General features: G+C 39.3%; 1 protein-coding gene across 1 annotated transcript in view; it reads left to right on the top strand.

Annotated features, from left to right (window-relative positions):
• Positions 1-21,071: 21,071 nt before the first annotated feature.
• NYAP2 (neuronal tyrosine-phosphorylated phosphoinositide-3-kinase adaptor 2) overlaps positions 21,072-25,814 on the top strand; it is a 292,811-nt gene continuing 288,068 nt past the window's right edge. Inside the window, exon 1 of the mRNA XM_075528843.1 lies at positions 21,072-21,292. Coding sequence (XP_075384958.1) covers positions 21,072-21,292 — 221 coding nt within the window. The remainder of the gene's footprint in view (positions 21,293-25,814) is intronic.

The raw sequence follows: 25,814 nt of genomic DNA, 5'->3' as shown, positions 1-25,814 counted from the left end.
ATGTCGATGTTTCGGGTTATGGGACTCATTTGAATTGTAAGTGCCTAGATTTATTTTTATGCAATGAATTGCAAGTATTCCTGTGTGCATGTGTGTATTTTTATACAGAAATTCAACTTCATTACTAAGTAATATACAATGACATATGTATCATGTGCTAAATGCTCAAATTTGCTAGGGCATTTTTCCTGGACTCTAACCTTTTCCATTGATTCACTGTCAATTCTTGTGCTATACTATAATAAAGTCAATATGCCTTTGCATGATGCTTTAATATTTAGTCAAGAAACTATCTGTCAATGTCTTTTCAAGTTACACACAACATCACATTTTATTTAAATTAGAATTGCATTTACTTTGAAGCCAATTCAGGGAAAAGTGATTATTTACAAAATTCATTCTTTCCAATCCCAAACGAGGAAGTTTTCTGTTTTCCCACATCTTTTATGTCCCTCAGTATGATTTCCCTGTGTTCTCCAAGCACATGACATATTTGTACATTTAGTTGTTCTTCATTTGAGACAATCTTATTTTTGTCTAAATTTTTCAAGCACTTATTTGGCTTTTCCAGATACACAAAATATTGCGTCCATTAGGATTGTGCGCTTCACTCAAGTATAGGGGCTTTAGCGTAGTTAATTTTATTTTAAAATTTTTCATCTAGAACTTTATTGTTAAAAAAGATATGTCCACATTTCATATGAGTCAGAATAGGCACAAAGTAACTTGTTATTTGGATCCTGCTGCTCAAAATACACTAGAAGTTGTAAACTGGAGTCATATATTCCTTAACAAAAAACCCACTCTGAGCCAGATATAATTCATATTTGAGATTTGGGGATTAAGGAAAGAGAGGCCAGACTCTTATAGTAAACTCAGAGTAACACACTGGGAAAATAGAAGTATTCTGAATGGCTATGAAGAAAACAACGATGATGGGTTCCTTCTTTATTATCCATTGACTATTTGTAACATAGAGAAAAAGCTTGGAGTTTTGACTGTGGAAGGTCAGGATAGGCTACCAATAAAGTAGACTTTTGAAATTTGACAAGACCTTCTCTCACACTCAGATCTGACTCATCGCAGCTCTATGGACAGAATGCAACTGCCTTTGAACCTTTCTGAGACTATAAGTCTGTACAGGAGTAGTAAGCCTCCTCTTTCTCTCAAGGAGAAGCCGATGGTTTTGAATTGCTTACCTTGAGGTTATCTACCCAAGAGGTTATAACCCACTACACCACTAATGTAGCCATTCAAAATAGGAAGGTGGTTGATTGGCTGGTTGACATTTGAACAGGATGGAGGTGGAGGGTATTCAATGGAACACACGGTTCCTTTTTCAGCAATGTATTTATCATTCTTAATCATAGAGATAAATACATTTATAATATTTGTTCACTATAAAATATCTGCTGACCAAGACAAAGGGAGAATGCCTGTGTCACTTCATATATTCCCTGCTATGGGACATTCTGTTGTGTGTTTTTTCCTTTGCCACTAGAAATGTACTGTGTGTATATAATGTGTATATTATATGTATATGCATATGTAATATATAATGTGTATGCAATAGGTGTACTATTAGACCATAAATATCATCATTTTTCTTTTTTCCAGTTAGTTTAGTATTATGGATGACAAAGTGCCCATGTCACCATTGCATCTCCATGGTATATCCATGCTCAATTGTATATACAACTGCTATTGATATCTCCATAGTTTGATATGGATATCCTTGTAGTTAAAGGCAAGAGAGGAGAGAGATGTGGTTCTCTTTCCATTGAGGCTTTCATTTCACACTGTTACCTGAATGCTTAGAAATCCTGATTGGATGGAAAGGAGTTTACCACTTTTCCTACTGGAATGATTACATTGTTACTGAAATACTGCCTCCCTGAGTTAAATGTGCGAAGAATAATAGAATCTCTCTAGACCATGGAAGTGGGGACAAAATCTTGAATCACCAGCCTTGTATGGAGCAGCCCAGCACCTAGACCATGGTGCCAGCTGTGCTCCTTCTGTTTGCATAGACCTCTGTTCATTTAGGGGACTTTGATGCTCTTTTCTCTCATTCACATCACTTTTAGACAAAAGTACTCTGCAACATCTGGGTGACTGATGGAATAATGAGCAGTTCCCGGGCTAGATGCTCCTAATCTATTAGATTCACTGAAGGAAACTACATACCCCCTACATTCCCAACACTTTTAGTCACTAGTGGAACAGAAAGAGTAAAAATCTACCATGATTTACATTAACTTTAGAAGATGTGTCAATTGATGGAGCAACTCAATTATTTCTTTTTTTAAATTGTAATTAGAAACATTGGAAGTATTTTAATCTGTTATTGATCTATGCCACTTAGCACACTTTTTCTAGCTCCGTTCCCATTTTAGCTTTTTATCACGAGTGTATTTGTGCTCTGGCTGAGTAGTATTTCACTGTGCCATATTTTATTTGATGATTCACCTGTTGATGAGCATTCATTGTCCCCATTCTGCTATCATCCATAGCACTTCAGTGAGGACAGGAGTACAGGTCTCTATTTGAGTTCTTGTTTTCAAGTCTTCTTAGCCTGTACCCAGAAGCAGGAATGTAGTGCAGTGCAGGGGTTCAAGAGGCAAGTTCCTAACCACCGACTCAGCAGCTCAAAACCATCAGCCACTCTGAGGGAGAAAGAGAAATATTCCACTCCCATAAAGACGTATAGTCTCAGAAACCTACAGGGGCACCTATACCCTGTCTATAGGGTAGTTATATATAGGACTCATCTTGCTGACAGTGACTGAGTTTTTGACTTTAGGCATGCTGGTCATATGGTAGCTCTCTTTCTCGTTTCTTAAGGGGTCATCATACTGTTGTCCACAATGGCTGTATTATTTTGCATTTCCACAACATTTGTTATTTCTTGTCTTTATTTTCATCCTACCCATCCTGTGGGGTTGAAATGCTATCTCAGTGTGGTTTTGGTATATATCTCACTGATAACTAATGAATGATGTTGAGCATCTTCTCATATATTTAGGGACAGTGCCCCTTATGTTTGAATAAACCTCTAGTAATTTAGAGGACTTTGATTCCTGTCTGTTGAAATGTCTATTCAAGTCCTTTGTTCATTTTATGATTCTATGTGCTCATTTTATAGAAAGATTTTTTAAAAGGAAAATATATAGAAACAAAGTTAATTAGTGGCTAGGGTGGAATGGCGAGATATTAATTGAAATATCACAATAAGTAATCATAGGTTTGCATCATTGGTCATTGTCATTTCTTTCAATAAGCTGAAAACCTATAAATAGTTGATTTGGCCAAAGTTGCATGATAGTTATATTTACAATAGTAATATGAAAAGAGCAGTTGCTGAAGCCGCTTATGTAGAACCTCATGGGATTTGGTAACTTGGTTTGGAGGTTTAGAATCTTGGTTTCATGGGACATCCCACTTAATTGCCTAGTAAGATGCTCTCCTCTATTCTACACCTACTTCATAGGGTAGTGGCTGAAGCTTCAATATTGGCAAGTCGACCCACCAAGGCACAGTTAGAGCAATAGAGGAAAAAAAGATATCAGGAACTTGACGAGAGTAAGGAATAGATGACTATTAGCCTCCAGGGTCAGTCTTCTGCCTTCTTTTCAGACCTGAAGAGCTAGATCTTTTTTCTAATTTTGAAAATTTGATGGTATTAAATGGTAATATTTTTTTAAATTGTTGACCGCGGTGCCAAGCTATGATTACTGAACAGTTTGGTCAAAGACTATTTAGAAAAGTCCATATCAATAGTGGAAAAATGTAAAAAAGACTTTCAAATGCTCACAAACACCAGATTTCCTGGAACTATGGAGGGTTTATGAACCCCTGAAACTGTCACCCTGAGATAATCTTCAAACTCTAAATAAAATATGTCCCCTAAAGGTTTCTTAAAGCCAAATAATAGTTTATCTTAGCTGGTAAAATATATCTGCCTTGAGGATTATGCACTTTTAAGAATTGTATGCCGAAGAGAAAGTTGATAATAGCAACTGGAAAGATTCGATAAGACCCTTATGGGTCAGGGAGTATACAATACTTGATAAAGGACAATTAAAAAATTGGGAATGGTTGCACAACTTGAATAATGTAAACTGAAAATTGCACATGTAGAAACTCTTGGTGTATGTTTTGCTGTGTTTATTCTTAACAAATACAACAAAAATTAAATAAATAAGTATTTGCATTTACCACACATTTGTTTTGTCATTCTTGCAAAATAGATACATAGCATCACATTTTCTACATCAACATTTTACAAAATAAATCAGTAACAATAATTACATCATATAACATATCTATTTTTTCAAATATGTTAATAACAAGGTACCTGGCTTCTCTTGAGGTCTTATGTATTTTATTCTATACATTAAAATATTATTTTGGTGAAAAAATGAGAAACATCTGTGAATTGTATAAAGACGCTCAAGAAATAAAATGACATTAAAATCAGAAGGGTTTAGTCTCTCTGGACCATTTGTCTTAATTTTTAAATTTTGTTTAATGCGTTTCTCTGTATACACTTTTAACTTAATTTAAATGAGCTCTTCATTGGATTTTAAGATATTTGAAATATTGTAAATCACTTTCATTTCACATGGTGGGATCTATACTAGTCATCTAAACATTGACTTCCAAAGGTATTATAAATTCCATAGATGAATATATTTCCACAGAACATTTTCAACCATCAGGCAATGAGATAGTCATAACTTTTCTCATGTGCTAATTTTTTTTAATTTCAATTTTTATGGCACGTCATTCATATTATTTTACAATGAAGTAGCTCAATACCATCAAGAAGAGTTGTAAATTCATCACGGCTATCAGTTTTAAAAGTTTCTTCTTTCTTGTACTCATCATTCTTAGTGCCCCATTTCCCTCAACATTCCCTGCTGTACCTGAAGGAGCCATTAGTCCAATTACCATCTCTATAGATTTACCTATTCTAGATTTCCGATACAGAAAGATATTTAAAAACCTAAATGAACAACAATAACAAAGTAAAATGGATAAAAACCTCAATAGAAAACAGTAAACATTAAAAACTTGAACAAATGTAAATGGATCATAAAGAGATCAAATGATAGGATGCTAAAATGTTAACCCCACTACCGCTGTAACAATCCAAATTCCAATGCATTCATATCCCTGTTCCATGGTCCCACAGGATGCACCAGGGGCTTCATCCATGTGCGTTTCCCCTTCACTTGTTATATATTTTTTTTAACTGAAGCAGCTGCAAGGTGGGTCAAAAAGGAAGGCAAAATGATAAGATGTTTCATTTTAACTTATCGGCTAGGCTAGCCAAGCCAGTCACACCCTTCAACTATGAGCTTGAATTCACTGGAGGCTTCACCCGTGTGTGGATCCTGCAAAAAAGATTTTGGGCCTCCACTGTCGTCACAGCCCGCTACAAACCAGGTGTTCACCACAGATCGAAAGTATTTGCTGGAAAGGACCCTCTATTGTTTTGAATATGCTCTCCCTATTCTTTTGTGAGGAGCCCTAATGGTGCTGCCTGGTAAACTTGGGACTGTCTACCTCAGGGTTGGGAGTTCAAAGGCAGCCTCTACTGGAGCAAACTCTATCTGCCACTGTAAAGATTTAGTCTTGCCCACCCTATGTGCGGTGCCTATGAGTCAGAATTTACTCCATGGCAGTGAATTGGATTATTTAATGATAATAATTTCTCTGTTTTGTTATTTTTGTGGTAATAGGATGGGTTTTTTTCAGTTAAAAACTATAAGTCAACTGCCTCTCAGTGCATTTTAATTTTATTTTGACGTTTTTACCCAATAGTTAATAATTGTAGTTCATTAAATCAAAAATGGTTTGGAACTTCTGCCTTGACAAATCTGGAGAGATAGTCAACATACTGAGCATGAATCTTAACACCAATGACCTAATGAGTGTGAAGGCCTAAGCAAGTGATTTTATATGTCTGTAGGAGATTTTTTTTTCACATGTGTAGGGTATGGGCATTGCACTAGAGCTTTGTGAGGTCTCTGTAGCTAAACCAAGGAGCCCTGGTGGCATAGTGACCATTACACATTTGTTTGATATCTCCAGGTTAGCAGTTTGAAGGCACCAGCCACTCCATGCACGAAACATGGTGCTTTCTACTTCTATGAAGAGCTACAGTCTCTGAGACCCACACTCTGCCCTGTCCTTTAGCGGTGCTCTGAGTCAGCATTGGTGTCATAGCAGTGAGTTAGTGAGTATAGCTAAACCATACAAACCTGATAGAGTTATCAGGCATCATAAAATATTTGCACTTCCTGAAATCATGCTTGTCCTGTAATTTTATGATAAAGAATCTTTTCACCTTGCTCAATCTCTTCATCACAGAGTGGTGGTTGCTACTTGTTTATAAGTAATAAATGAGGCACTTTCTACAAAATCATATATCTATAAGAGAGGAGAGACAAGATAAAAGGAGAGAGGGGGCGTATGGGCCCCTTTCTTTCCTTCCCTTTGCCTGTCCAATCTTTTAATGTGCCTCATTTCAATAAACACTTTCCATTCCAACAAGAGTTGGCTGGATGGAGAACAGAAGCAAATCAGTATCTTAAGAATTGCTCTTTCAGGTGTTTGAAAATTGGAAGTTCTACACAAATTTGATGTGTTGATTGCTTGCTAACAAGTTACACAAAACAAAATTCACAAAATCAAAACAGAACTCTAGGTAGCATTTAAGAATTAGGAAGGTGAATTTAGGTTTATTATTTTGCATGGGTAGTTGATGTATGAAAATTACTTCACATTTAGAGGCATATTTTTCTCCCTAGGACACTGGTTGAGAATTTAGATGCTTCAGGCAACTCTTGGGAATATCTATTTTCAATGAAAGTCATTTACAACTAGAGTTATTGGAAAAGACTATAACAGGAAAAAAGTCCACAGGTCATGATTAAATGAAAAACTATTTTCCCCCTCTATAATTTGGCATGCCTACTTAAATTAAGCATAAATGTATTGCCTTTTGTTAATTTTGTCATAGGCTAAATTGACCAAATTTAAACAATACACACCCACATTATAGTTTTTGCTCTGAGAGTAAGCAAGTTAGGCTTGTAACAAACCATTGAGCAATACACACACACTAACCTTTGAGGTGTGCTAGACTGTATGATTTAGTAGGATATTAAGAACAGAATGAGAAAGCTCCTTAACTTATGCAGGACAGCGGTAATATAAAAAAATATATCAATAGTAAGTTTCCATGGAGCTAATGTCTCATATGCCAGCATCATTTCACATCCTATTTTATTTAAAAAGTAAAGCGCACCCTGAACAAGACCTTTGCTCCATATCTGTGTTCACTGTGCATATCATTTGTAAGTGGGCTAGTTTTGTTCACATGCCATGGGAGCAGGTGGCATAAAGCTGGCTTGATGAGGTTAAAAGGCCCCTCCCCTCTTTCCCCAAGCAGCAGCCTGAAGTAGCTCAGCAATAATTGTGAGCAAGGCTGGGCTCTACAGGGAGGGTGGAGGCAAAACTGATATCAAACGAGAGTATCAAACTGAGCTCTGGATGTTTCATTTAAGTTGCTGCTCATTTTCATTAGTCATGCCAGGGACGAGAGGCTTATCACTTAACAGCCCTCTCTGTGTAGTAAAAACATTGATTTTGTGGGTCTGTATACAGTTCTCCATAGGAATTGAATTAGTGGTGTAACGGATCTAAGTGAAGGAGTCTCTGTACTCCTCGTTTTACTATTTACTAATCAGACTGCAACCCAGTTAGATGAAAGAGCGGGGATCTGTTGCCTAGATGGGCGGCCTTTAAGGAGGATAGCAGCCCCTGGGGAGCCCGAAATCCAGAGGAGAACGGTGTTGCTTTCGGGGGTTTCTTCTCCCTTTTCCAATGGGCCTAGTGAGCAGGAACTGTCCAAGGTGCTAGAACGCTGGCTGCTCTGCCATTCACGCAGAGGGATCTCAGAAGCAGAGAAGAAAGATTACTGCTTATTTCAGAAGGTAGGTTCTTTGTTTCAGAATCCCTGATTAATCAGCAGCAGCATCAACAGACTGAGGCAGCTGGAGAGGGGAGAGAAAGGCAGGAAGGGAGGGAGTCAGGGGCAGGGAGGGAGCGAAAGAGGGAGGAGAAAGAGAGAGAGAGAATGAGAGAGAGAGCTTGTTGTCACGGGGGAGGGACGATGCTCAAGCTAGGCTGCTCCAAACCTTCTCTATGTAAGTGGCAATGAGAAAGAGCATCTTTTTGGCTGAAAGAAGACATTTCAAAAGGATGCTACTGATTTTTTGTTTCCAGTTATTTTTGTCTTCACGGAATATAATCAAATGAGGCACCTTATCCAGCCTGGGTGATTGCTTCGGGTCTTATAATCATCTGTGTAACAAAGTAGGTAAAATCATTCCATTTCTTCCCTGCTGCACCTGGAAGAAGAGAAGCTGTCTGTTCATCCCCACCCATTAAGTCAGCCTGATTTCCATGGAATGTCTGTCTAAGGAAGCAAGCACCTGTCTCCTGTCACTGCATCCTCGGAGCAAACTTTAAAGACCATACAATATATATATATGTATATACATATATATGTATTTTTTTTCCTGATAGGAGGAACGTCGATAACGCACTGATCTCCAGTGATGAAGATCCTGGGAGCGGACACTTTCCCCATCCAGATACAATGCACTTTAACTGAAGAACCACTGAGCTGAACTGCAAGTCTCTTTCTTATGGTGCTGGATTACTCCTGCAGATCTGCCCTGGGAGCGACCTCCAGACAGGGCTCTGGCAGACACAAGCCACCTTCTGACCATTGCGCTGAGCTCTCACTGGGGACTTAAATTTTGGTATGTATTTCATTTTTCAGATTTTCTAAGCGTGGTCCTTGGACCCAGCCCTAAATAGATTAGGCTATCTGGTAATGAAATAGCATGGATCTGAGCTAGGGATACTTAATGCTGAAGTTTGCATGTCTTATTAGATGGAGCAGAAATAAAGACACAGCGAAGGGATCCAGAGCTTTGATGAGCCTCTGGCTACTCTGTTACCTCTCATTCAGTTACATGACCACAGACAGGGTTAAACTGGGCTTTCTTTAGTAAAATAAGCCATGCTGAATTATTCAAAGCATTGAAAATATTTTCCAGGGTATTAATTGCATTTGCGTTGTGCATGCTAGCTATGTGTCTGCTATTCCATACCATAAATATTTTACAATAGTCGGCTAGCACACTTGTGTCAGCATTGAGAGCCCAATTTTACCTTCTGAGTGGGAGGGAAAAAACACTATTTAAAAATAAATCTACTTGACACACACTAAAGTTCAGATGGCCTCTTCTAATTCGACATAAACCTCTGAGAAATATGGAGTTTAATACCACCTAATATCAGGAAGATGTCATTCGTGTCTTCATAGTGTGCTAAAGAACTTTGTAAGGACTTATTTTACTTGGGACACCTACTTATGTTATAAGGGCATCCTTATTCTCCTTTTCCAACTCTTGGCAATATTTCAAATGCCAAAAAATATAGCTATTTTATATCTTCAAGAACTATTATACCCCCAAACTATTGTTCATTCTCATTAGGAAATCCTAACATTATTTCAAAATCATACAGTTGGGTTTTCTTCCTACTTCTAGCTAAAATATAAGAATCTCAGATTAAAGAGGTTATGCACTTGGGGTTCATTTTTAACATGAATGCATTTCTAATGAAGAATCATAGATTAATAAATATAGAGCAACAGTGCAAATAAACTCACCTTCTACTCCTTTACATTTAAGATAAGTCCCCAGTGTATTTTCTATGATGCCAGGTGCTAAGGACAAAATTAATATAAGTAAACATGCATTATAAATGCCAACTTTTTTTTTTTTTAGGAAAGTGTAACATATGCCTGCCAACTTGGCAAAGGGCGGGGGGGGGGTGTCTCTGTGACACACATTGACTTTAGAAAATGAGTGAAAACAGACCTGAGAAAAATATTACAACTTCGATTATAGAGAAGCCCATCGACTTGAGGCATTTATAAAGTTTAGAGGGAGAGGAAATGCCAAAATCCTAGAGACAAAAAGATTGATACGTTTTTTTAATGAATAAATCATAGACTTGCAATCCAATTACATATTTTTTTATTGTAGCTCCAGTCAGCAATTTATAAACGGACTACATCTACTTTGCAAATCCTGCTTTGTAAGCGTCTGGGACCATTTGGCCCGAGGCTTAGGAAAAAACCTCAACCAGTGGCATTTTGCATGGGTCCCAATATGAGTGAAAAGAGTCTTTCGGGAGCATTGGCAGATCACACGGTGACAACCTTGAAGGTGGGGGAGATACCTGCCTTCTGATGATGCTCCAATAACGCGGTCCTGTTCAACTTACTCATTTTGGAAAAGCAGGCAGTGAAGAAAAACTCATTCCAAAGGAATCTGCTTTCTAAGAAAAAGGCAATCACTGTCTTTGTAGTCACTTCCACAAGCTTTCTTGGTGTAACGTCGACATTTCCAATGTTGAGCAGAGAACAGCTGCATTTCGATGATGGCACTGAGAATGAGAAATCAGTCTGACCATTGGGGTGGGTGTGGAGCCTCATAAGCAATCGAAGTGAAATTACAGGACTCAGTTTTGATTTTCCTCAGAAAGATATGACTTTCCTCAGAAAAACAATTTCACATGGTTTTCATGGGTTATGCATTATAACCAGAGATCTATTCTGTTGCTTTCAGCCTACACAAAGTCAGCTAATTGTCACTATGAATTTGCATATTCATTTTACATATGTATAGGAGGACTGATTAAGTCAATGCTTTTATTTCCACTTATCAAGTGTTTTCACATAAGTCCAGGCACATGGATAAAATGCAAAAGATCTCTTTCTCCTGATGGTCATAATAAAACGAATAGTCAGATTGACTTGCAAAACTTATTTGATGGGATCAATGTTGCTGAACAAAATGTGATTCTTTATTTCAGAGGAGATAGGACATTTGGAAAAATGGGAGGGACAATTAAATATTAATGACTCAAATTCAAATAACTTCCTCACAGTATTAAGTCAGGTAGCATTTGCAAATGTAAGAACAGAAGATTTGGGGAGTGCAAGTCTTGCCTGTGCATGCATGAATGGAAATACACCAATGCAAATGCAAACTGTACACACTTTTCTTCAGAAAATTGATTTACTTGTGTAAGTTGTGCTGTTCCTTAACCAATAGCATTATACTAAGAGGGTGAGATAGAATTTAGTAATAGCATCACAGAGAATTAACAATTGGCTTATATTTAAAGACTTTAAAGAGTTTCTCACTAAATAACTAGAATTGAGGAGCAACCCTGTTCCTAATCAGGATTTCCCCACACCCCATCCCTATACCTTTAGCTCTCAGTGAATGTGACAAATGAGCACCTAGTGTGGTCTTTATAACTTTAGGTCTTCAGAGAGAGAACAATTACATTTCGGAAATTCTAGATAAGCTGTCTAAGAAGAGAAAAAAGAGCCAATGCCCAGGACAAGGAGAGTGGACTAATTCCTTTAGGTGGTGCGCATTAGTATGCACAGAACCCTGCATTTTGTAAATGGGAATAAATGGTCCATCCTATGGGTCTTCCTGGCAAGTCAGTACACACATCTGCTTGAGCTGATTCTGATGGAGCCAGAGTAGTTGATCCCATAACGCAGGGTATCAAACTGAGGGAAGTACGTGTTCTGAATGTTAAGAAAAATAAATCTGTACACATGTGTGTAAAGTACGCTGACATGTCTAATATTTATCTGATTCCTTCTGTATATGCATATCTCTTCTCCAACAGCCTGTAATTAAGCACATGGTGTCTGTACCTCAGACGAACTCAAACTCAATGCCTTTCAGTGACAAATTAAATGCTGTCTGATAGAATGTGAGGCTGCACAAAATTGATGCCTTGATTTCCACATGGAATCACCCACATATATGTGGGAGTGTAGTTAATAGTTTGTTTCTACAAATACTTGCTTTACAAAATGCTCCCAATGTTTTTGATTCGTTTTTTTTTGGTTTGTTTTACCAATGAAGGTTATGTGGTGTTCCATCTTCTTGGGTTCCATGGATAGAAACAACAGCAGTTATAGAAAGGTAGAGAAGAGGAAGGGAAATCTCCCCAGGTCTATGGAGTCCACTTGGACTTTTAAAATTATGTGTTTTTAAGGAGTCCTAGAGTACTGCTAAGGAGCCCTGTCGGCATCGTGGTTACCCATTGGGCCTGTTATTTGCAAGATCAGCAGTGTGAAACCACCAGAATAAAGAAGAGGCTTTCTACTCCCAAAAATAGTTGCAATCTCAGAAACCCCAGAGGGTCACTATGAGTCACAGTTGACTTGATGGCAATGAGTTTCTAATTTGGTTTGAGTACTTGCTGGTGGGTAAGCATTCAACCACTGACCATAAGTTTCATGGTTCAAACCCACCAGCTGCTCTTCAGGAGAAAGATGAGGTCAGCTAGCTACTAATATGAAGACCTACAACCTTAACGGCAGTGGCAATATCTATATTTTATTCTCTAAAAGTATATATAGTAAATCTTTTCACTTCAGAGGAAACAACTGTAAAGAAAAATACTACTACATGAAACTCTGAGCTCAGCATTGGTGAAATACAGTGAAACTAAGAAGATTTAAAGGAAATATGAAAAATGATTAATTTAATAAATAGCTAGATGTTGAGAGTTTTAAATATGGTCTGAATCCAGGTACTTTACATTGGTGCATCCTGGCTGAGTAAAGTTTTAAACCCTGGGAAGCGCCACACTATTTTATACTTATTTTGTGAAGAGGGTGGTCCAAACTCTGAGTAACCCTACATAGGGTTTCTAAGACTGTAAATCGTAACAGGAGCAGAGCGCCTCCTCTTCCCCTCCGCCCACACCCCCCAGGAGTAACTGGTGGGTTCAAAGCACCAACCTTGTGGTTAAAAGTCCATCACTTTACCCAGCAATGCCAACAGGATTCCTTCAGGGTGTGGTCAGCAGGAAGTAAACCAAGGAAGTGAACTAATACAATGAAGCATCGCGATTCACTAGCTAATTGGATTTGTGGCAACGCTTGTAACTTATATCAAAGTGTACTGGCATTAAGCGTGGCAGGCCAAAAACGAGACCAAAAATGTCTCACGCATGCACAGTACAGCTGGGGAAGAGACACGTCAAGTGAGGACATGGATGTAGTCCTGTGTGGTAGGGATTTCATGCTCAGTGATTCCGGGTGCTTTCCCACAATTCCTAATATTTCATAGTCAAAACATGACTGGCATCGGCAGATAAGCATCTGTACTGACATTCAGAAGCACGTTTGTTTGAAAGATTCAGAACAGAAAGTCCAGTGGAATCAGGAGTAAGGCAGGCCACACAGCTAGGTGAGACTAGCTGGTACAGTCAGCCTTTGAGAGCTTTGGGGATTGGACAGTCCTGGCACACACAGGCCTTGGAAGAAGGGGCTTCCCTGTGCCTGCTCCAGCCAGTGGCTGCCAAGGGACAGTGAGGCCTTGTGCTATCTAACTTGTTAACAGTTCAAGAGACTCCGGAGACCCAAATTGTGGCATGCAATTTCCCATATTGTAAATGTTGGCTAAACATTTCAAGGGGGGCAAGGGAAGCTCAACAAAATTTGCATCATTTACATCAACAACAAGCAAACCAAAGAAAACACATCTACCCGGTAGGCCACAACCAGAGATGCCACTCACTATTCCAGAGGATGCCATGATTTTTAAATTATTTTGAGTAAAAGTATCTGCAGATTCCCATCCACTGCCATTGAGTCAATACCAACTCATAACAGCCCCCAAGACAGAACTAAACCATTGATTTTGGGGGGGTTCCAAGACTGTAAATATTTGTGGGAACAGGCAGCCTCCTCTTTCTCCTCAGGACTTGCTGGTGGATTTGAACCACCAACCCTGATGTTTGCCGTTCCTGTGTAACCCACTGTGACATCAGGACTTCTTGTCTCCCTACACCAAAACCCCAGTCAAACTCATTGCCTTTGAGTTGATGCTCACTCGTAGCAACACTCCAGGACAGAGTAGAACTGCCCCTGTGAGTTCCTGAGATTACCAGCATTGAAAGTCCAGTCTTTCTCCTGTGGAGAGGCCAGTGGTTTCAAAATGTGGACATTGAGGCTTGCAGTCAATGGACAGTAAAATCAAAAGCTGTCTCCAGAAAAGCCAAAGTTCCCCTTAAATTGTATCCATTCTGTTGCCATGGATATCCTATGTGCTGTTGTGAAGTCAGGTAAGGATTATTAGGGGAACACTGATGGTACAGAGGTTACAAACTTGGCTGCTAATGGATAGATCTGCAGTTCAAAACCACCAGCGACTCCACAGGAATGAGATACTACAGCATGCTTCTGTAGAGAAAGCCTATAGGACAGCTCTACTCTCCCCTATAGAACCACTGTAAGTCAGATTCAACTCAGTGACACACCACAAGGAGGTAGGCTCTTCTATTTACCCTGATCTAGTTGGAGATATTACCATATATACTTTAGTATAAGCCAACCCAAGTATCATTCGAGACACCTAATTTTACCCCCAAAACTGCATTAAAAATGTACTGAAAAACTTGGCTTATACACAAGTATATATGGTACCTATCATGGAGGATAGAAGTTTTCCTATTTATAACTAGGTACTTTCTTGCACCTGCTATCTGGTGTTGAACTACTAACTACAAGGATGATAATTCAAACCTTCAAACTCTTGACACCATGAGAGAAAAATGGGGTTATCTGCCTCTCTAAAATTTACTGTCCCCAAAATCCTTCACAGGGTCGCTATTGGGTCAGAGTCAACTCTACAGCATGGTTTTAAGACGCTGACATTAGGAATCGGGTTCTCCAGACTGCATGGTTGCCTTTCAAGGGCCAGAAATTGACTTAATTGATTAGACAGCAGCCAAAATGCAGACAAGTACTTAGTGGTATAGAACATACCTCTCCAACATCGATTTTAGTTATAGATACAAATGTTTGAAAGAGAAGCACATTTATGATTACATTTGTCTGTGTGTTCTGACTGTGGGGAGCACTTACAATGATGCAGACACATAACATCAGTGCCAATCTCCTGTATGGAGTTCATGAATGAGTTCATACATAATCCAGTTGCTGAAGAATCACCTTGGAAAGATGGAGATCTAGGTTGTACTAGATGACCATAGGTCTATGGCCCATCTGTCCCCAAACCTTTATTTTTTTGAAGTGTGGCATAAAAGATGGGTCACGCATCTACAGGTATTTGGATAGGGAATCGTATCTATTCACCCTTCCTTGGTCACCCTTTGCAAATCTGTGAGGAAGAAAGTTGAACTGCACTAAATATTGTGCTCATCTCCATCCACGGTAAAGTACACTTATCCTGGTTGCAGCCCAGAATTCTGAATCTAGTGAAAAACATTTAACAGTAAAGTTACCATGTGACGTACTGTTGAGTCCAACTCCATGCTACTTCCAAAGAGGTTGCCCTGGAGAAAGATATCATGCTTGGTAAAGCGCAGGGGCAGAAAAAAAACGAGGAAGGCCCTGGATAAGATGGATTGACCCAGTGTCTGCAACAATGGCCTTAGACATAAGAAGAATGGTGGGGATGGGGCAGAACTGGGCAGGGTTTGCTCTGTTGTACATAGGGTCGCGATGAGTTGGCACAGACTGGACAGACTAATAACAACACTTTTCAACCTCATGTGTACAGAACTGTGTTCCATACAGTTTTCAATGGCTGCTTTTCTGAAGTGGAGAGTTAGGTTTTTCTTCTTAGGTAGACTTGAACCTGCAAATTTTGGTTAGTATTTAAGACCATAGTAATAGTTTAAAACAAAGGGGAAAGCTATTATCAGTCGAATCTCATTCATAGCAATACATAACTTCCAGGTTTGTAGTCTTTATGGAAGCTGACTGCCTCATCTTTCTCCTACAAAGCGGCTGGTGGGTTCGAACTGCCCATCAGCTTGCAGCTGGACCCTTAGCCATTGTACCAGCCATGTTTGTGTTAAACCAGAACTCGGTGTCATTAAGTAAATCTGACTCATAGTGACACTGTGGAGCAGAACAAAATGACTTCATAGGTGTGTTAGTCTGGGTTGTCTAGAAAACAAATTCATAGATACTCATATGTGTATAGGAAAGAGTTTTATATAAAAGAGCAATTGTATATTGAGAAAACATTCCAGCCCAGTCCAGATCAAGTCCATATGTCTGATACTGGTCCGGAAATTCCTCTTTAGAGTCACCCAGCTCATGCAAGGGTGCCTAATGCAAGAAGATCATAGGCCAGTGGGTAGAAAGGTCTTGTGGATCCAGTGGCATTAGAAGCATCTCAATGTAGTCATGGGTCTCCACGTGTTTCCTCCAGCTCCAGGGCTTTGGCTTCATCAGCATAGCTCCTTGTTGTTGTCAGCAGGAAGATGAAGCATGTGTCTCACCTCCAGGGAGGAAAACAGGAGTTCCTAGCATCCTCAGGAGACGGCCATGGCCACACAGAAGCATCATTGGCTATAACCTGATTGACAGGGTAGACTCCACCCTTTTATACAATTTGACAGGAGATTATGTGACTGCCACACTAAGGTTTCTGAGACTACAAATCTTTGTGGAAGGAGAGAACCTCATCTCCCTCCCTCAGAATGGCAGTGGAGTCAAACTGCCGACCATGTGGTTAGTAGCCCAATACACCACCAGCACTCCAATTAGTAAACAATAGCTAGCGTCTTATTTATTAGATAGTTTCATATTAGTGTCTAGTTTCTAACTGGATCTTCGCAATCAAATATGGAGAGAAGTACAACTATGATCTTCATTTTAAAGATGTGTACATTGATGAACACTCAAACAAAAACCAAACTCACAGCCATCAAGTCAGTGCCAACTCACAGTAACCCCATAGGACAGGGTATGTATAACAGTCTCCTGTGAGTTTCTGAGACAGTAACTGTTTACAGGAGTAGAAAGCCCGGGCTAGCACCCTTGAAGCTGTTGGTGGTTTTGAACTGCTGATTTTTCAGATCTCAGCAGGCTAATGTGTAACCACTCCAGAACCAGGGTTCTTCTGACACTTGAAGAGGTCAATTAATTTGCCCTAAGTGGTATTGGCCTAGGGCACCTAATTGGGACTTTCAGGCCATACTGCTTGGCTCAGTTATAACTCTCAGAACGACTTTACAAGCTCTCTACATTGCAAACCACCTGCTACATGTATCATGCTTGACACAGTCTAAGTCCATTTTTAGAAGTCCCGGGGTGGCAAATATGGTCAAATGCTCTAGCTGTTCAGTGGCGCCGTGGTTAAGCACTTGACTGCAAACTGAAGCGCCAGACTTTTGAATTCACCAGCAGCTCCATAAGAGCCGATGTGCTAGCCTGCTTTGACGAAACACAGAGCCTTGGAAACTCTGTGGGGCACGACTATTCGGTCTCAGGGTTGTTATGAATTGAAATCAACTTGAAGGCATGGGTTGGGTATTGTTTTTATGAACAGAAAGTTTGGGGTGTTTGAATATAGTGAGGAAAAAAGCATGATGGTTCGCTTTGCAAAGATCCCAAACCTAAAGCCACACTGCCTGCCACAGAGCGGATTCTGACTCACAGCAACTCGATGAGACCGGGTAGAACTGCCTGTGTAAGCTTCATCTTTTCCCTCTGAAGTGACTGATGGTTTCAAACCGCTGCCCTTTCAGTTAGCAGCCTATTGCACAAACTCTCTACCCTGCCTCAGTTCGACTTTACACATGAGAAGTTAACATCAGTTGGGTCAACTTGGATGCATGGGGCTTCATAAATTTGTTTTTGAAATCTCGACGTTATTGTTAAATAGTATTATTTATAACCCTCAATAATAGTGGCAATAAACCATGACAAAGAAGTGAATGCCTCCACTCTCAACTTAATCAATGCTGTCATCTGTTGTCCACTGTGAATATCTAGAAAGGGCATTTTTTGGCTATTCTGTCTTCCTCGGTGCCTGGCTTAGACTAGCTGCTCAATAAACTCTTGAATCAATGACTGATCAAAGAATTAAATCATTCTCTAATAGGAGCCTGTTTACAGTATTCATCCAAATTATATTACTGGAAACTTCACTAGGAGCCCTGATAGATCTGTGGATTAACCGTTGTCGTGATAAAGGCACAGTTTGTGGTTCAAGCCAACCAGCTGCTCTGCAGGAAAAGGATGAACTGTCTGCTCCTATAAGGACTTAGAGCAGGGCTTCTCAACCTGTAGGTTGAGATCCCTTTGGGGGTCCAATGACCTTTCACAGGGGTTGCCTAAGACCATCAGAAAACGCATAAATACTTCACACTATATAATTACACATTGTTTTGTGATTAATCACTATGCTTTACTTATGTTTAATTATGTTCAACTTGTAACAATGAAAACACACCCTGAATATCAGATATGTACATTTCAATTCATAACAGTAGCAAAATTACAGTTATGGAGTAACAACAAAAATAATTTTATGTTTGGGTATCACCAGAACATCAGTAGGAAGGTTCAGAACCACTGACTTAGAGTCTCCTAAGCCGTAGTTGGAGGGTTGCTCTGAGCTGAAATCAACTCTTTGACAGTGGAAGCTTTATGATTCTATGGTTGATTTTATCTCAGGAATTTTCATCGCACTTTCTTTTGAAACCTGATAATGCCAGGTTTCAAAATACCTTCTAGTACAATTATTTGGATTTATTTTTCAAAATAAAAATGATTTACACTCTAGTCATTATGAAAGATGATTTAGGAAGATCATCAGATTCCAGAGGTAAACAATTAACCTTGCATTTGTAATGTTAAACTGTGGCGTGAATGGCTGGTGTCATTTGGATTGAAGGGGATATAGTAGGATGGGTTTTATAGAATGCCTTACATGGTTGGAAAATATATGTTTTGTGCTCTAGGACAGAGTGGGAGTGAGCATCTTCCTGAGGCATACCTCCAGAATCCATGTAGTACGGAGCTGCCCGGCTTAACTGTGGTAGAATGAATTGCCATAATGTTATGTAGATATTTGTTTTATTATTATTAATCTGAACTCACACAGTGCCGAAATCCCAGTAGTAACAATGCTTTAGAAATAAACCCTTGTATTTTTTTCACCAAATGTTCAAATCTTCTTTAGCATTAATTTCCTATTCCTACGTATGACCGCCACTTAAACAGCTAATCTGATTGGCTGGTATTAAAATACAGTTCAATACATTAGATAGTTGGAATTAAAAGGCTGTTTCGTGTGCTGCCAGTACATTAAAGCTTAAAATCAAACCACACCTAATAAAAAGAACAACTAAAAAATCATGAATCAACAAACAATTCTTTTACCATCTATTTTTAACAGGCCACACAAACTGAGGAGCACATTCTTACATTCATAGAGAGCTTCAAATAATATATGGGTTAACTGAAAGCAGAAATGCTAATTCATTCTGATAAGAACCTAAGTTTCCATAGTTACGATCAGGTTATAGAATATGATTATACTTGTAAAAAATATCAGAGTAGAAAGAATGGGTGATTGCCACAAAAGAAAGAAAAGACTGGGGCTTCTATATTAACCAGTCGATCTGATTGTTTCAAAATACTTTTTGAGATTTTAGAGAAAATTAAAGATGACAGGATGACATAACTTGTAAGTGGCAACTTTTCCCCCCGTACTAATGCACTTTGATGTTGATTTTTCTACCTGACTCAAACATGTCGATATTCACTATGACAAGGAATATTCAACTAAAAACAGCAACTCTTGTTAAGCTTGCTTGTATAAGTAGTATATTTTCATTCTTTTTGAAAAGTGGGTTGAGGAAAGCCTTCTCATACAACCTTCGAGTTGGTGCATTTAGAACATTTACATCCAGGAAAACATGCTTTCATAGCCAGCATGCCTCCATTCACATACACACCTTACACATGACCGTCTCTGACAAATTCCCTCCCACACATTTATGGTAACATTAGTGAACACTGATCACATGTGCTTGATTGCCAAATTATATGCTAAATTCTTACCACTCATCACCTCTGCTAATCTTCATAACAACCTGTGTGGGGACTATTCTCGCCATCGGTTTACAATTAACAGTCAAGGGGAGGGATCGAAAGTCATAAGTGCTTTGTGTTTTGCTTTATGTGGTTTTGGTTTTGTTTGCTCAGGAATCTTGCCTGCCATTCTGATTTTAAAACCTTCCAGTTTACGATGTGCCAGTTATCGCTGTTGGCAATTTCAGACTGGTTAAGATTAACTTTTGTTCTAGTGATCTATGGTGCTGAGTTAACACATTATTCCAGACAATAATGGGGGAGTTCCTAAAAGGATCTTGCCTAAGACAAATCATATTATAACTATGTATTTACTTGTTTACCAATATAATGTACATGAATAATTCAGATTCATAAAAATAATCTATAATGAAAAGGCACACAAGACCATCCTTACCAAATACTTATATGATTCTATTTGGGACTGAACATAAAGATCTTTAGGGCCATTAGAATGAAGTGAACCTTGAATCTGATATATCTTACTAGTTCTAGGGATGACATTCTGAGACCACAGAATTATAGTCCCAATCAGTTAAGTCAAATATTCCTCCTCCAGCACAGGAATTACACATCAAGCTATCTTTCAGTGCCAGAAAGATCCTCTCTCTCTCTCTCTCTCTCTCTCTCTCTCTCTCTCTCTCTCTCTCTCTCTCTCTCTCTCTCTCTCTCTCTCTCTCTCTCTCTCTCTCTCCCTCTCTAAGGCAAACTTAAATATAAATAAAAGTCCAAACTTTAATGGTCCTCATTTAGAATTCTTATTTTATAATGGACTTTATCTTCTGTCTAGATAATGCCCAAGACTCCTGCTAATATTGCTACAACACTAGTAGTCACTAAAAATGCTACAATTGTTGGTAATTTCTAATAAGACATTGTCTTTGAATAAATTCCAACATAAGCACTAGAGACTTGACCTGACAAGATCCTCGGGATCAACCGCGGCATTTTGCTTTCATTTCTGCCATGGATGACGGTCCGCTGTGTTCTCATTCTGCAGGACGCGCTCTTCTCACACATGATCTCCTCCAAGATGATGAGCTCGCACCCCGAGGAGGATGCTCTGGATGCATTCCTCCGGTACATTGAGGACCTGGGGATGAAGGCCTACGATGGCTTGGTTATCCAGAATGCGTCAGACATTGCTCGCGAAAATGACCGCCAGAGAAACGAAACTAATATGGCCTACTTGAAGGAGAAGAATGAGAAACGCCGGAGACAAGAAGAAGCAATAAAACGGTAAGCGTTCTAAGTTGTGCTTGCACGAGCAACTTTGTGAGTGCTGTCGAGCTGCGGCACGGTCACCTGGTCATGCAGGAGCTTGGCCAGGTTGGTTACCTTGAGGAGACAGTGTGAACGTGGTACCTCCTCTGGAACCAAAGCATAATCTGGGCTGAGGCCAGGGTCCTCACCTGGCTTAACAAGTTACTTACTTGTGGCTCATGCCTAGGAAGATGTAGCTAGGATGGGGAAAGAATTCCATTTCCACCAATGAAAAGCTCTGGCCGAAGAACTCTGGATGAGGAAAAAGAGAAAACTCTCCCCGCCCCCCTCTCTCTCTCTCTCTCTCTCTCTCTCTTTCTCTCTCTCTCTCTCTCCTCTCTCTCCCTCTCTCTCTAAGGCAAATTTAAATATAAATAAACATCCAAACTTTAATGGTCCTCATTTAGAATTCTTATTTTATAATGGACTTTATCTTCTGTCTAGATGATGCCCAACACTCCTTAAGAATTAAGTGACCCTCTGAAGGCAGTGTGTCTTCTCTTCAGAGAATTTCATGGCTCATGCATGCTTTGTCTGGTACAAAATGTTCTGGTTTGTTGAAATGAAATGAGTATTGTATTGCAAAACTTGGAAGCTACAAGGAAGCTGGAGTTTCCCAAACTGAGGTTCAGTTTCTTCTGGCTCTGAATGGAAGAAATATACATATCTTTTGGTTTTTAATATAGTGCTTGAGTTTTGATGTAGTGCTTTCAGTCAGTGCGTGCGTGTGTGTGTGTGTGTGTGTGTGCGCGCGCTTTCCAGAGGTAGAAGTCAAGGGGATCCTCATGCCGTGCTTGTTGAGTTCTGTTTCTTTCATGGAGTCCATTTGCAAAGTGCAAAGATGGAGAACTTAGCAAACTAATTTATCACAATTATCTGGGCAACTGAGCACAAGTAGCTATGATGTATTTCGATGGTCAGTCACTGGATTTGTAATCTAATTTGGAGTGAATGCTTTAAGTTTTGCCTCCTCTCTGTGAACTCTGTGGTATTTGGGCGGGGGGGGGAGGGGACTTACCCTTTTTAGATGAGCGATACATCCATGGAGTGAGCGCTGGTGGCATAGTGGTTTAAACACTGAGCTGCCAATCCCAAGGTCAGCAGTTAGAAACCACCAGTTTCTAAACCACAGAAGAAAGACAAAGCTTTCTGACTCTAGTAAAAAGGGACAGTCTCAGAAACCCACAAGGGCAGTGCACTCTGTCCTACAGGGCCTCTCTGGTTCAGAATTGACAACAATGGCAGTGAGTTTACATCCCTGTGAAGTATCTAGTTTAGAGCACACCATACCAACAGCTAATTTCCATTGATGGAGCCCTGGTGGCACAGTGGCTAAAATGCTCACCAGTAAGTGATTCAAACCTGCCACATACTCCATGGGAAAAGTGGTGGCATTACTTCCTTACAGATTTATAGCCTTAGCAACATTATGGAGTCATTCTATTTTGTCCTGTGGAATGGCCATGGAATTTTGTCCAATGGAATGGCTATGGAATTTTGTCCTGTGGAATGGCTATGGAATTTTTTCCTATGGAATGGCTAGGTGCCAGAATTTTCTCAAGATCAGTGTTTTGGGGATTTGGGACTCTATTTTGCTATTATGAAAAAATATTTGAAAATGAAAAATGAAAGACAAAAGCCAACATAAATAGGATTCTGTAGAGGATTGCGTTGAAAGGATTTTTCATTTCCTGTGGATTGTTAAATAATAAATATATTCCATTTATTGGGTATCAAAATATTGTAAAAACAATAGTAAATATTTTCACAATTGTGGAATTTGTTTTTGTTTATCACAATTTCAGATTTGTTTTTAAACTCAGTTATATTTTTTCCTATAAAATTTTCATTAATATCACAGATAACTTTCTTAATACACTTTTTGGGACAAGTTTTCTCTGAAGTATTTCTGACAGATTTTCTGTGTAGCTAGGCATTTTACTTGAACAATTCTAAGTTTTCTAACTTTAGAATAAAAAGAATGGCCTCTATGATTTCTAAAACAACGTGAATTTTATCAGTAAAAATCCCCATTAGTCCCCACCCCCACCAGTCCTGGGGCTTTGGGCCTTGGCTCAAGCTGAGTCCCTCTGGGACATGTGGGTACATTGAATGGTGTGACACTTTGCTGGGCATGCCTACACAGTAGGGTATGCTGGGCCCCTCTATGGTTTCCCAGATGGGCTCCAGTAAATTTCTTCCCTTTTGCTTAAAAGAAAAAAAAATCCTAATTCTAACACAATAATTCATTGTTTTCTATAATAATTATACAAAATTACTTGTTAAATCCTTGAATTGGACTTCACAGAGTACCTAAAAAAGTGCTTACCTCTATACTATCAGTTTCTGTGTTGTTTGCAATCAACATGGTTAGGTGGCTTTCTGACTCAATGGTTCCTGATAACAACAACAGCAACAATGGAAGAGGATCAAGTTCAGGTTTAGATAGCTGTTTCTGATGTCCCCAAGTTGTAAGACTTTTGATAGATCTAAGCATAGGTTCTGGTTAGATCGCTGGTGAAAGAATCTGGCACTTCTTGTAGAGGTAAATGCTGGAGGCTTTAATCTGAGAGACATAAAACTATAGATTGCAAAATCAGAACAAAATAAAAACATTTAGCATCTAAATTTAACTAAAACCAAACCCAATGGTTTTGAGTTAATTTCAACATTGTGAGCCAATAAGGATTTTCTTTAGCGGGTACACCTTTTCAGGAAGAGACAGCATCTTTTCCCAGTGGAGCTGCTGATGTGTTTGAACTGCTTACCTTGAGCTTAGTAGTTGGACACCTAATCCACAGTGCCACCATAAGATAAAAGTACCTAAGAGCAAGCTTGGGTCACTGATCTATTTCAATGACAGGAAGAAGAGACAATACAATAAGAAAAAGCAGTGGGAGGGATTCACAAAGAGAGATCATGCTATCAAATCCAGTACATTGAAGCCGGAGAATTGAACAATGTTCTTTGCCACATTGATGTCATTGAAAAGAATGGTTTTGGTGGAGATCTGGGGACAAAACCTAAAGATATTATGTTCTCAAGAAAACAGAAATATCTAATACACAGCAAAATATTGGCAAGTCTTCTGAAAACTTTTGAGGTTAAAATAAGAAAAAAATAGGGGTAGCAGAAAGAAGAGGTAGGGTCTTTGGAGAGTTTTTTTCCTCCCTCTTTCTCTGGAAAGGTGACCATAGGCCATACTAAAAATTTACTGAGTATGTGAAGTAGAAAGGCAAACGTTGATGAACTAGGACAGGGGAGAAAGAATTACGATAAATATATCCTTGAGTAAGTGAGAAGGAATGAGGCCAGCATGTCTTTGGACCACAGATTGTGCATTCATTATAAGCAAAGACATACCATAAAATATGAATAAAACAAGAATGATGAAATTATGAATACATTAATATATCTCAGTGAATGACTGACTTATGGGTGAGGGAATGAATGAATGATGAGTAAATTAGTGGAAATCATCATGAAATGCCTCAAGTTTGGTTCACTACAGCCAATAGCATAACGAGACATCAGACGTCTTGTTATGGAGGTAAAAATGGTGCAAAGAGGCACAGAATCCGAGAGTGACAAAGATGAAAGGGGAGAATCACTGAATATTCCTTACTCCTATTCCCTCAAAAAGTTAAGGAAATTTCAGAGGGGAAGAATGGGATGAAGAGCTGGAACATGGAGTTCTAAGGTGAAGCTGGAAACTAGGGTTAGGAAGAAAAATTCAGATGGAAGCCAAGTGTCACACCTGCACTCATGGGAAGTACCTGGAAGCAGTGACACTTCCATGCACACAGACAGTGATGGGTAGAGGCTCATGTGGTAGTAATGAAAATGGCAAGGTGCAGAAACCCGGATGGCTTTGTGATCTATAGACTTGAGTGAGGTCCATCACATGCCAAACACATCTCCAGAATGGTCCCAACACTTTCATGGGGGAGGGTTTGAAAGTATGTGTCCTCTCTAAAGGTCTTCTCATTATTTCTTGCATGCCTGACCTTAAAGGTCTCTTTTCCTATTTTAACTTTGAAATCACAGTTTTAAGTGTAACTGCATTTGGAAGAGTAATCTATGAATAAGATTCCCTCCACTGTTGAGCTATCTCAACGGCCTTGCTTTTCCAGAGGAGTGCCAGTAGCCAGCATAGGGAGAGAGCTAGCTGGGGATGTGGTTGGGGGAGGGTGATGAATGCACACAGAGTAATGCAAATGAGTAGTGATGATGGGGGAAAAAGAAGACGGAAGACCTTTCTCATCGCACTGTGCCAGGCTAGCTGTGGGCAACCCATCACCTCTCATTTATTGAAAAATCCAAATTCAATTTTCCTTTTTCATACAGTGGTAAGAATGCTTGGGTTTGGACAACTGAAAAACAACAGCAACAAGATGCCTTGTTAGCTCCTTAAAGTGCATTTTTGGAATCACTTACACTTTCCTAATAGAAATGCGTTTTAATATTTTGGAAAAATGTAAAATCTATAGCACAATTC

Source organism: Tenrec ecaudatus, chromosome 13 (assembly GCF_050624435.1).
Source record: "Tenrec ecaudatus isolate mTenEca1 chromosome 13, mTenEca1.hap1, whole genome shotgun sequence".
Lineage (NCBI taxonomy): Eukaryota > Metazoa > Chordata > Mammalia > Afrosoricida > Tenrecidae > Tenrec > Tenrec ecaudatus.
This window is presented reverse-complemented; position numbering and strand designations above follow the sequence as displayed.